Source organism: Numida meleagris, chromosome 5 (genome assembly GCF_002078875.1).
Source record: "Numida meleagris isolate 19003 breed g44 Domestic line chromosome 5, NumMel1.0, whole genome shotgun sequence".
Classification (NCBI taxonomy): Eukaryota; Metazoa; Chordata; class Aves; order Galliformes; family Numididae; genus Numida; species Numida meleagris.
Genome location: NC_034413.1, coordinates 59663179 through 59676826, shown reverse-complemented (window position 1 = coordinate 59676826; position 13648 = coordinate 59663179). Strand labels below are relative to the sequence as shown.

Here is a 13648-nt window from a genome sequence, read left to right as displayed (position 1 = left end):
ATTGATAAAATAGATTTGACTTACAGGGTTATCAGTGGATTCATCCGCCAACTGTAAACCAAAGTAATCTCTCTCTGTCAAATCGAGATGTTTGAAGACTATATCCAACAGAACTTGTCCCTGATCGTGTTTCTGCAAATAATAAGACACATATGCGTGCTTAAGGGAAAAGTATGTAATTGGGCACACAAAATTCATGCTAGTAGAGCACTAACACATTCTTTCAGATGTGCTCTAGCATGCCACATTTTAAGCACCATGATGTGTATCCTAGCAGCATTTTTTTTTTTTTTTTTTAAAAGAGCACCATCTCTCATCTTTCCTCTTGGTCATTTTCTAACAGTAAGAACTTCTAATTTCTCAGCTAGCTACACGGTTATTTCTGAAAGCCACTCATTAATGAAATTTGATAGTTATAAAGGATTACCAGAGAGAAAAAGAAAAGAAGGACTTCATAGCCTCATTAGGGACACTGAATTTAGAAGTAAAGTTTTTCAGGCCTGCACAAGTTATTCTTAGTTATATTATCCAAAAACCTATTCATGAATCTAAATGAACCAGCATATTGAAAGTGCTCGCTTCCACAGTTTAATGGCACAGACAGATGAAGACAAATACCTAGCTGAAAAGAAGTGTTATTTAAATGTATTCTCTCAAAGTTACTCTACATTAACTAATTCAAATAAACTGAATGATAACATTTCTTTGCAGGGACAAGCGAACATACTTGATTCCTTACTGCAGGGACAAATCTTACCTGAAAATGATACAAAAAGATGTGTGTGGTTGTGGGTACCTAGTAGTTTTTTGCCTAACCTGAAAATGTTGCCAGCAGTAATTTAAAGGCTAAGCGTGCCATTCTGACAAGACTCTGTTAATACATTTGGTGAAATGTGAAGGAATTTCCCAAACAAGTTATGAATTGTCACAGCTTTCTGAAGCACAAAAGACGAGGAAAATTCTGCAAGCCAAACCGTCAAACAAGAAACACACTGAAAGATCTCACTGATGCACCTTCCACCTAGGTTCTCTACTTCTCCAGCACCAGGTGAGCTTCTAACTACCCTGTAGATACCAACCAAGTATTACTGATGCTGGAACGGAATTCAGATGCATCTTGCCTTGATAACTGTAGGCAATGAGATATTTTATTTTGAAAAATAACAAACATAAAAGACTCCTGACCTACTATCAAATAACTCTGCTCCTCACAAGAGATAAAATAGTTTACTTTTACAGCATTTGTATCTGAAATGTACAATCAAAAGGTCAGAAGGTTTTAATATCCACTAATGAGAAAAATCTACAGGTCATATTCAGACATTTGTTTACATCAAAGAGCATCCTATCAAAGCTCTTTTTTTTTTTTTTTTTGCTCAGCTGAAGTTACACCAAAGCTGAGTAATCAGTCTAAATCATTTATTTGGGAGATAAAAATTCCAAGAAGCTAGACTATTTATTTTTGAATAATTAAAAAAAAAAGAGAGAGAGAGAGAGAGAGAGAGAGAGATAGAATGGTTATCAACAAATTATGCCTGAAATGATGCCAGCAGGGCAAACACAGCTGTAGCTCTGGATATTTAAGATGAAGTTACATAAGCCACGTATCTCAGGTCCATTGATCTAGCTAAGCAGAAGTGATTTAAGTGCTATACTTACCGGGAAAAAAAAAAAAAAGACAGAGAAAGATTTCTTAATGTTTAATAAAACAATCAATAGTATCAATGCTGTTATAAAGCTTACTAACAAAAAAATTCATCTGCAGTAAATGAATACAAGCAAAGAAAAAGCCCACAGATGTCAACATAATAAATACATACAATGTATTTATACAATATACAAGTGCCCAAGACTATTTCTATGCACAATTCCAAAAACAGTTATATTTTTACTAAATAAGGAGTTTCTGATATATTTTGAAACCAGTAATCAGTACAATTTTTTCAACAAATTAAACTAATTTTAAAATTACACAGTAGCACTAATTACTTCTTGGCATTCTTCCCCGCTTAGATTTGAATCAGAACTCAATCTAAGAACTTATGACAGTAACAGAAGAAAGGAGATGTTTGGAGTTTGCAGACTTGTGTTTACTTCTTCAAGGAATATGCAGGCATCAATTCTGTACTTTAAAAAAAATCTAAACCTGAGAATTTGTCTTGTTTCTAAACTATCTAAACCCAACTGTTTCTTAATAAAAAAATACTGAAAGTTTAGAACCTCCTGGTCACTTTGAATTAGCTAGTACAAAAATGTCATTTCATGGCAGCAAAGAAGCAGGACCATGAATGGAGGTGCCACTAAAAGGCGGAATGAAGAGTGAAAGCTATTTCTCCCGAAATAAAGCAGAAAATTTGCTAAGAGGAGACGAGTTTCAACATGAAGCATTTGTTTTGGTCACAATTTTGTACTCTCAGTACAAAACAAAGATAAGCATCTAGTAAAACCAGACCTCAGTTTAACCTGTCTTCGATATTTATACAGTGACGTTTGCCGCTTGCCAGAGCAGGGAAGGTCACAATCCTGTTGGTTGTGAAAGGTCCAGAACATTCGCAACAGTATCTCAACCAGTGAGCAGCTGCTATAAAAAGCAGGAAAACAACTGTCTATTTTTGCCCCTTTTTTAATGAAAAAAAAATAGAAATTTATGTATGGAGTTCAACAAAGAAGTGTGCCTTATTCCTATGGATAAACATTAATAGTTCTTAAAACACAGAATAATGGAAATGTTTTTTGTGTTTTTCTCCATTATTCTGTGTTAGTGACATCTAACACAACATGGTTCCGTGTAATTAGCTATTTCACAACTGAATGATGAACACTTAGCGATTAATAATTACTGAGCAGTTGGATATAAAACTCCAACATTTTTGCCAAGCTGAAATATTACAATTTCATGCATACTTGTTAGAAATCATAAAAGGCAAAATGTCTGACAAATACTGGCCTTCCAGAACAAATCAGTACTAGACATCACTACTGTAAATGCAGTTTCAGAAGTATGGCATACTTTTCACTCCATCTATCTTGCCTTAGTTTTCCCCCAAGTTTAGTGTGATTCCTTTGTACTGGTTTTCAGGGAATATTGCCAAATCAGTCTGCATGGAAAGGATACAATTTGAGGTATTTGAACAATGAATTAAAATAAAACAATTTGATCCTGAAGAAGGGGGTCTATGCAAATCATTGTGACCAGGTTATTAACTCGAGACATTCTCACTTCATCCAGCTATGCCTTTTATGCAGTATGCTTTCTGAGGAGGAAGTAGGAGTTCTTCATTTAGTAAGCAGAATATTTGATAGAGAAATTTTCTACTCTTCAGACATACGTACAGGCTAACGCCAAGCCAAAATAACCTTTGGCTAACTACAGCCCACAGAGATTGTTTTGTTTGATTCGTTATGCTCTGAACATTGTAATGTTGAGCACAAAAAATTAATGGAAGAGGTTGGTTACAATCTGAACTTACAACGTGTCATACAAATTATCAAGGGACAGTGCCTGTGATCAGTACTCTGCTGTTGGAAGAGAAATATCACTTGAGTACATTTTTATTAATACAGCTCTGCATACTTCAGGTAATTAAACTTTAAAACCATTAGCATACCTATAGCAAACCCCAGAAGAAAAATACTATGCTAATTTATTTGATATTATCTTTGTTCTTCTTATTCTGAAAATAATGCTATTAATATTTATTGTCAAGTGTTGTGCCAACCATGATTTGGTAAAACACAGCTATAAACCCTGAAAACCTGTGTACTACGTAGGTTACTATGATAGAAAACAGAGTAGTCATAAGTCCTTATTTTTGAAACAAACAAACAGAAAGAAAAAACAACCAACTAAACAACATCACCAGCAACCAAACAGATTAAGGCTAACACTTGGGATCAAAAGGTGGAGCTCCAGAGGAAGTTTCTATTCCCTAAAGTTACAAGTTAGTCTAAATAAGCAATAAACAGTGATCCATGTAACCAAAATATTTAATATGCTTGTATCTCAGGGACCATACACACTTATCAGGAGAGACAGAATATATACTTGACTGTTGAGGGCTGGTTGTTCTCTGGACAACCAGTTCCAAATTGGTCTAGCTAGCTAGCTAGAGCTACACAAGCACTGGCATTCTCTTAAGAGCTGATGCAGCTGTTGGATACCTACATCAAAAAGAAGCATCATCGCCCATAACTGCTGTGCAACTATTCCTTATATTACTGAATTTTTATAAACAAACAAAAAACTTCCATTCAAGTATCTATCTTGCAAACACAAACACTTGAAAAGAAGGAACACAATATTTCCAATTTCCCATGTACCTTTGATGCTTGCCTTCAATCCCATCCTGCTTTTTAGCAGGCAGCATAGATCAGGAAATTGTATTAGCGTGGATGAGGAGTTAAGAGGTACAGAAGAGCAATGAAATATTGTAGAGGAAGAAGGGGAAAAGAGAAAAAGTAGTCCAAAGAAATGGTTGCATTTCTATGCACGAAATTATGAACATAATCACTTTTATTTCTTTTACCAATCAAAAAATCTGATGAATAACGTATTCCAGCCTCATCTGGAAAAGTATTCACTTTTCCCAGTAACAGCCCTCAGCATTCAACAAGTTTCCTATTTTCCCTCCTGCCACCCTCAGTGCATTAGGAGGTACAGAGCAAGAATAGAATCTGAGAAAAGCAAAAGTGAAGAGGTACTACTTCACTAAAAGTGAAGAGGTAGTAACAGTAACTAAATATAACCATCCACATGATTGAACATATTTAGCTTAGCTATACAGTCAAATTAAGACTTGTCATTATATGTTACTGGTTCTCAAAATGCAAAAAAACCAAACCGAACCAAACAAAAGCTTGCTTCTCACTCAACTGAGTGGTAAAGTTGCCCTCCATTTTCATTATACAACATTCAGTCCATAAAGAAAACTACCAGAAATAAACTACACATCATATATCCAATTTTGAAATTAAGATGTTAGTACTATAGAGGATGCCAGAATGACTAAGTCTACAGTGATTCGGTATGTACAAGTACAAGCATGTCAGTATGAACAGAACTTCCCCTTCTATTCCATACTTAACACTATTTTGAAAGGCAAACTCTACCTGTACAAATCAAGGAGAGGAAAGCAAGCTCAGTGACATTGCTGTCGTCAGATTACTTACATTAACTCTGAAAGCTTGTACAGTGTTATCCAGGAGAAGAATGTTGCAGACCACCTCCGTATGCTGCCTGTCTCGTGCCAGCTCAGATGCTCGTACATTGTAGGTTCTGCCAGCAGGCAATCGGAAACGTGCGGTCATTACTGTCCACACAGGGTCTTTAGGCAAAACAAAAATAAAATTAAAAGGTCAGAAAATGCAAGTCAAGAATGTAGTACATTGAAGAAAGTCAACACAGTGAGTCTATTGCTAAAATCTCCATCACATACAAAAGAAAAATGAGTACTGAATTCATGGCATCTAACATTGAAAAAATGTTTTACAAATTACAACACAACTTTATTCTAAGAAACTTAGTTCTTTAAGTCTTTCAGTTGCTGTTCATTGTCCAGTCCCTCCCTTTTTGTTTTGCTTGTGTTGGGGATTTTGTTTTATTTATTTTTTTGTTTATTGTTATGAAATGATTCAGAACTGCATTTTCACTTCAAAAAGCCTTTTAATTGCTGTGCATCAAGGCTACACTAAGCTCCCACTGTTAGAGGTAATTAAGAAATTAATTTCAGTGCAAAATAGCAAAAAACATCTTACATCAGAAGTATAGAGAATGAATGCAAAAAGAACAGAGCACATACATGAAGACTTCAATGCATTATTCTGCAAGGCTCATGTGTTCACTGTGTAAGTATTAGACAAGAGTGATAAATAGATTAGCCTTACAATATCAGTAGATAAAGGTTTGTCAAACTACTGAATATTCCATGTATGTCAATTTTTTTTCCAATTTTTTCAATTGATTGGATTTATGTATTTAGTTTGGAAGCAGAAACAATTCTTATTTTCCAAGTAAGGAATGGGGATCAACAGAAGCCTGCACCTTGAGCTAAGTGCTGATAAACAAAACCCAAGAGTTGAAATGTGACTTTCAGTTTTCAAAACTGAGTTTCTAATGATCATCCTGCAACCCTGGTTTAGCAAAGCGCTTATATGCATGCTTTCAGTATGCTATTAGTCCTGTCCAATGACACTAGTTACATTCTTAAGTACTTTCCAGATTCAGGCCCTGTAATTCACTTAATTATACACTTGGCAAACTATTTCTACATACTTCGATAAGGGTGTAAGCAAACAAAGTCCCAGAACTTAAGTTGAGAATATATAGAAATAATAAATACCTTAAAAAAATAGTAAAGCATTCTCAAAACTGATTATAAAAGTCTTACCTATTTTGCAAATAAAAAAACTACATAATTTTTATGCATGTTTGCTTGTTATGTAGGTTACTCTGAAAGTAATGATCCCTATTTATTTCCATTGGAACTACAACACATACAAAGAGCGCAATAGCACTATTTGATAGAACAAATTCTCAGCTACAAAACACTACTTTTCAACACAGTGATCACCATTAGCTGTGCACTTTTGCCAGTGATGAACAAGAGCCTGCATGCTGCACTTGTAAAAATCTGCAGCAGCAGAGCTGACCTGCTGCTGCTGCCACCCCTGCGGAAATGCACCACTCACGGTGGTCACATCCACTGTTTGGTCTCCACCAATGTTCATAAGCATCGATGAATGTCAACGGGTTCCATTTCTTCCACACAGAGGAATTCAGTTCCACCCCTTTGCTTCATACACACTTCCATGGCAGACTGCCCCTCTGCTGCCATTTGTTGCACAGCAGCAACACGTAATGGAATAGAACCCATTTGGCAGTGAGCTGGGACTCCCTCACTCAACAATCCGCATCATGCCTCATGGGAACAAAAAGGCAAATCCCACCTTTGCCGTCCATTCTCGCTCTGCTTTTGTTCTGTTAGCTGATTAACATCAAGAGTGTTTCTTCCTTCCCCATCACTTAAGTCAAAGGTTCTGGGTTTCAAGCAAAGCAGCAAATTCATCCCACTGAGCGGGAAGAAAACCGGTCCTCAGTGATCCTCTGAATCCTTTGCTACCAAGCAAACATTCAGTGACCTTCACAGACACAACCTGCAGACCCAGCACAGATGATTTTCTGTCCAGCCAAACACTGAACAGTTGCAGTGACTCGGGTCTTACTCCAACGTACATAAAGGAAATGAGCCAAGAATTCAAATGAGTTCTCTAAGCATGGAGATCTACATGGCAGTGCCTTCCCATTCTTTTTAAGCAATGACGACAAATACAGGACACATAACGATATTCCTTGTGTACAGCTCCACAGTCTGGAATTCAGTATGTTCCAGGTGTGAAGCTCACAGTTACACCACGGTGGACATCAGTCATTCGTGCATGTTTTCTTCATATCAAGACCATATCTTGAACTTTCAGCGTAGGCGATGAAGCATGGCCAACACACAGTATGTAGTAGCCTCCACAGCCATTCTGTATTAGACAGATTTCCTCCAGGAAATTACACGACAGCCTTATGGCTAAGTATAATAACTGATCCTGAAATGCTTCCACAAAATAGAAATGTAACAGCCACAAAAGTAATAGAGAGGAAGGTGACAAGACATAGACTATTTTCTGCAGATGACATTCAAATGTACCCTTTCTCCACATGTCAGTAAAGAAACTATGCAAGTGTGTAGGATTTACTTTAAAATGCCTTCACCGCCACACACAAAAATACTCTTTGCCTTATAAGATCTGTCAGGGCTATCACATGTAACTGCTTTGTGGTCAAACATACGAACACTAAGCATATTAAAACCTCTGCCAACATATGGAAATACAAACAAGGATGCAGCTGTTAGGTACGGACTCACCAAGAACACAGAGAACACTATTTTTCCTGAGCAGGTATCACAGATCTTGCTGGACATCTTGAAAACATACCAGAAGAACACTCAGATGTCGACCAATTCCTTGTGAGGCTATATATCATAACTATCTGATTTCCCAGCAAAAATTGACATATTCAAAGAAAAAAAAACAAAACAAAACAATCACACTGGGTGTACTCTTCTGAAATGAAGATACTATAGCTGTCACTGGGCACTGCTGAATCATAGAATCGCAGAGGTTGGAAAGGACCTCTGGAGATCATCTAGCTTAACCCCCTGCAACAGCAGGTTACCACAGGAGGTTATGCAGGAAGGTGCACCCGTGGATTCTGACCATCTCCAGAGGAGACTCCACCACCTCTTTGGGCAGCCTGCTCAGTGCTCTGTAATTCCCCAACTTCCTGTCTTCTAGTTGTATCCTTGTCTTGTTGCTGGGCACTGTTGAAAAGAGCCTGGTCCCATCCACTTGCCTCCCGACCAATAGATATTGCAGAATCACAGAAGATAGCATGAAACAGACAAAGAACTTCAGGCTGACTTCATGCTCCGAAGTAAAATCTGCAGCCCCAGAAGAAACACAAGTTCTGTAAGCAGGTCAGATTCAACCCAGAGAGTCTCAGAATATCTGGTTTAAACAGCAGCCTAGCTTGAGCAAGGTACTACTGTGTGTGCATATACACCTCAAGAATGCTACCATGGCCGCTCACATTAACTAAAATCTTTTTTACACACCAGTGAATTACTCAAATTGGATTCCCATTGCATTAATCTTTGCATACAAAAAAGGTTTCTGCTTATAATTTTTCAGAGTCTTCTGCTAAGAGTGTAATACTTAGACGCTTGAATTAATAATTCAAAGCATGTGCTGCTACAGAAACTGGAGAAGGACAGAACTTGTGCAATGAAACTCCACTTACCTCTCAGGTCTACAGAGGGAGTAAGCTGTGCAGTTCCTGCCTGAGCTCAGGTTTCAAGCAATGAAGCAATTCTAGGGAGTGTTCCCTATCAAAGGGCAGAACATTCCTGCGATACTTGCTTGGTTAGGGCATTAAGGAGCATACAGAAGCTTCCAATGCGAAATTTTCAGCATTCTCTATTCTTTTATATAAAATAATACTGTAAAATGACAACTTGCTTGGCTTTACAATAAACTAACCTATTTTAAGCAGCTTAATAATTAAGCAGTTGGTTAAGAAAGCAATTAACTGAAATTTAGTTTATCCAAGAGCGCAAGTGATTTGCTGACTCAAACTGAAAAGTTCTTTAAGGGACTTAGCAGCCTGTACTGCACACAAGACAACCACCCTTGTATAGTACACTATGTCCATATGCATGCAAGGACATGAGAAATTTTCTTTTTCATGGCTAAAGAACCTACTGCACTGCCAGATTAAGAACAAAGCTTTTGAAATGTTTTCCAATTTGTTTAACAGTTGGTGTTCTAGTGACCCAGAAGACATCTATTGCCACTGCATAGTCCATCTGCTGATTTGGGCCCAACACATCACATGAATTGGCTACAACAGGTGGAAGAGTAGGCTAGACTCATAGAAAATCCTCATTATATAATGTAGCTTGAATGTATTAAATAGACTGCAGATACTGCGGAAAATATTGAAGATTTATACAATGTATTACAACATCTTGCATTTGCGTGGCTTTTGGGGGGAGTGGCTGTGGAGTTTGGGACAGGCTTGATAACTAATTTAATAATTACTCTCAGTTCTGAAATTATTAGAAGACTACTTTTGTAAAGGAACACGTCCTTGGGAAATGCTTTACTTTACTGCTTGAGATTGGGGTTTCAAATTTGAGCAACTGTTGCGTGACATCAAGTGGGATTTTCACAGTTACAACCGTGCAACTACAAGGTGAGGTATCTTCCTCCATCACTGCCAACGTTGCATTCCTTCCAATATAAAAAGAATAAACAAAAATATGAATGAGTATTCGGTCACCCTACACAGACAAGTACATAGCAGACAATTGGTTAAAGAAAGCTGGAGGATGCATAACAGAACACAGCAAGTTAGTTCAGAAGTACCACAGCAACCTATTGCTTCATCTGAAGATGAAACCATTTCTACAACACGACAATTCCCTCCTGCTCTCCTCCCTTCCCCCAAGAACAAGAGTGCACCTAACAGAACAACCTATTATAAGCGATGCTTCTGACTAATTAACATCAATATTCATTATGCTTGAACTGCCATGTGCCCAGTGCTCTGAAATAAGGCCTCAAACTCAGTTGCTCACTTTCTCTGCTTTGAGTTTGAAATAGGACAGTATGGGAAGTTTGGAAGCTGCTCCAGGTTAGATATGATCTGAGGTGATACTGAAAATTTGCATAGAAAGAGAATAAACGGAATTACAAACCTAGACTCCAAATAGCTCAACGTGGTTCACTTCAAAACCATTCTTAAGTTTCAAATTTATTATCCAAGAATACCTGTCCATACCACATTATGACTGGCTAGCTGCCACATCCAATGCACCCTTAGGCACCCTAACGAGCCAAAACAGAGCTGCTATCTCTCTATTAAGCCATTCTGCATTCATAGCTTTCTGTAAACAACAACCTAGAGCAGATCTCCAAGGAGTCATTTCATCATAGTGTGACAGCTTTATGGAACAGTTTAGGAAAAGCATAACAGCGCAAGAGGAAGGCGAGCATGCTGCTGAAGCTAGGAGCATCTTTGAGTATATTGCTATTTTCAAGCCTGTAATACGAAAACAGATGCTGTGGATTTGCAGGAAGTCAGAAGAGGGAAGAGACAAGGTCACAGTAAGTAACAGATCATTACCAGATGTTATTGGATGGGTCCCCAGTGGACATTACAGCCATCAGGGAGGCCAGAACACTAAAACAACCAAATTTTACAGCTGACCGAAGCCAACTGCAGGCCAGGGTGAGGCCCTGCTTACTGCACCTTCCCACACACAATGTTCTTTGTGTAAGGGCAGAAAAGGATAAAGCTGCCGGCACAGAGAACGAGGAAGAGGAGTATTAAGTATCACAGAATGGTCAATTTAACTATCCCCCTATTTATAAAGTATTATAAAATAAATAAATATGCAAATGCATTAATAAAACAAACCACCTTGTTTCTTAGTATGCAGCTGCCAGATCATGATACTTGGAGGCTTTTTCTTATTTTAAAAGATTATTAGGAATGAACAGAACAGCTTTCCAAACTCACTTCCACCTCCAATGACTTCAAGTAGATTAGACTCAGAACCTGCCCTTAATTGAAAATATGCTTTTAAATGGCAATCCATGACCCTAACACAGATGGCTGCTAATATAACACTTCCCATTCCCGGAGCTGGATCGCTTATTTTGGTTTCATGACTCAATTCTATAATAAGATTTAATAAATGGAGGTTATAGTAAAACATTACCAAAATATCATCTTGATAGGAACTTCTCAAAATAAACTTGCATTAAGTTTTTAAATGTGTTCCCTAAAATAGGTTAAATAGTTTTAAATAGATTTTGCATTAAAAAGAAATTCTAGTTCCCATGCAACTCTAAGACTGGGAAGCCTAAACTACTTACCCACCAAAAGAAAAAGAGCTGAAATCAGTGTAAGTTCAGATAAACTAAAGCCAGAAGCTGCATTTTTAACATAGTTTAAGAAGCCAAAAACAGAAAAATTAAAATACAAACCTCTGGCCTTCAACCACTGGATACAACTAAGTAGATAAAACAGAGCAAAAACACCTCTGTATGCTACAAAGTTGCATGTTATAACTTGATGTGACTGTGAAGGAACAAGTTGTGCATTCTCCATAACCAACAAGCCTCATTCACGATTACCAAAAGGCAACTCCAACAGAAAACAGCAATGGGGAAAATCGGAGCTGGTTACGAACCACTGGAATACACAGATCAATCCAGAGCAGCTAGCTGAATGGAGAGCATCAGTTCTAGCCATGGCAGCTGCATTGTGAAGCCTTTGAAGCTGGAGGCAGTCTGAACAGAAAACAAACCGGCAAAATGCAGAAAAAGCTTTTATCCTACTTATAGCCAACTCCAAGTTGAATTTTGGCTGGCACTAGAACTGAAGTATTAGACAGAGGGAGGAAAGTTGTCTGCGTATACTCTGTTCAGAATAACTAAACCTAAGCCAAACTACCTTCAATAGACTTCAACACAGCAGATGCGAATTCTGAGGCTGAATATAACTAATTGGACACTCTCCATCAAACTTAGTTTTTAATCAGAAATGCCACTTCCATAAAATAGAAATTTTCAGATGGAAAATTTCAGTTTTGCCAAAAAAACATCGATTTTCTGTTGGGAACATTCAAATAATGGCTGGCTGGCTACCTGCCTGGAAAACTCCTGTCAACTTCACTTCTTCCTCCAACAAAAAAACAAGCCAAGGAAAGGCTTCCAGCAGTGCTGCCCAGAGCTGTGACCTCACTCCAGCCATGCCCCTGGCTCGCAGCTCCCATCCCGCGCTGCCCAGCTCTGCACAGAGCTCAATGCTCTCTACATCAGCAAGTCTGCTGATGGACCTGCCCAGCAACTCAGAGCACCTCAAATACTCCCTTTTCTTTTTTCTTTTTTGGAAGAGATTTCACAGTTTTGCTACTTAAAGCCAGTGTTAGATAAGTACTTTCCTGACTCACCTCTGCCTCCTCTCAAAGCTTTTCTTCATAGGAAACAATTTCTATTTTCGAGCCAGCTCAAGAGGACTAGAAGTTCAGAGTGATTTGGCTGAATCTGGCAATGAAAATATCGCTCATGTTCAGGTGACTTAGCAGTTAAATCTGGAAGTCATTCACCTGAAATAAAAATAAAAGAAGCTGGGGAGATCTCAGAAGATCTCAAAATGGCCTAAGCTTCCCAGATTTGTAAACTATACAAACCTACTTTGTAAAAGGGTCATTTTCATAGCTCTTGTCCAGAAAAAAAAAAAAAAAAAAAAAAAAAAAAAAACCAGCACAATTCCATCTGTATTTGTTATGAGGTACAACACGAAGCCAACCCAATGGTTTTCCAAAGCTGTGGCATGCTGGCCTCAACCATGGCATTCTGTCAGGGATTATGACGTTCTTAAATTCTAGGCTCAGATCGTGGGCTCCATACACTTTTCTTCAAACATTTTAAGCTCTACAAATTGTTAAACTACAAGCAATTCTGTACATAGGTATGAAGAAAAATTACCCTCACTTTTGGGATGTATTTCCCTCTTTTGAAGGTGAATGGATAAACTTATAGAAGCATACAAAGCTTCCATAAAAAAAAAGTACTTGGAGAAAAGGTAATGCAAGAAGATGGCAATGACCCAGCCTTATTTAAGAGGTTTACAATTCTTAGGGTTTATTGGAGTAGATTTTGAAAAAAACTCAAGTTTTTTTGTTGTTGTTGTTTCTGAAAACAGCTATTTTCTTCCTTATAGTTTTGTTCTTCGTAGAACTATACAGTACTACTTGAAAGTTTCCACAAAATAAATGTAACAAAAACTGCAGCAGTTACTAACGGAGCAGAAAGCAGCAGCACATGACCAAGGCTAACTGTGAAGATACTGCAACAAAAAAATCCCTACATTCCCACCTCCTAAAGGCAAAAATTGCAGGTATGGAACTTGAACTGCCACAAAGCCTTGAAAGAAGATATTTTAAAGTACAAACCAGCACAAAAATGAAGACATGCCACATTACCCAAGTGAAAATAAAATTCACAGTGGCAAGATTTGTAATTATAT

The 13648-nt window shown here is 37.8% G+C and overlaps 1 protein-coding gene across 3 annotated transcripts in view; it reads right to left on the bottom strand.

Annotated features, from left to right (window-relative positions):
* Positions 1-13648, bottom strand: part of PTPN4 (protein tyrosine phosphatase, non-receptor type 4) — a 101923-nt gene that overhangs the window by 61449 nt on the left and 26826 nt on the right. For 2 of the 3 annotated variants that reach the window (XR_002439745.1, XM_021400096.1), the window contains exons 2-3: positions 5170-5324; positions 25-132 (exon numbers count right to left, since the gene is read on the bottom strand). Coding sequence is in view for 2 of the 3 variants with exons in the window: in XM_021400096.1 (XP_021255771.1) it covers positions 25-132; positions 5170-5307 (246 nt within the window). In the remaining variant the exon portion in view is untranslated. Of the gene's footprint in view, positions 1-24; positions 133-5169; positions 5325-12569; positions 12709-13648 lie in introns of those variants that run through there. The other variant, XM_021400097.1, reaches the window with a different exon arrangement.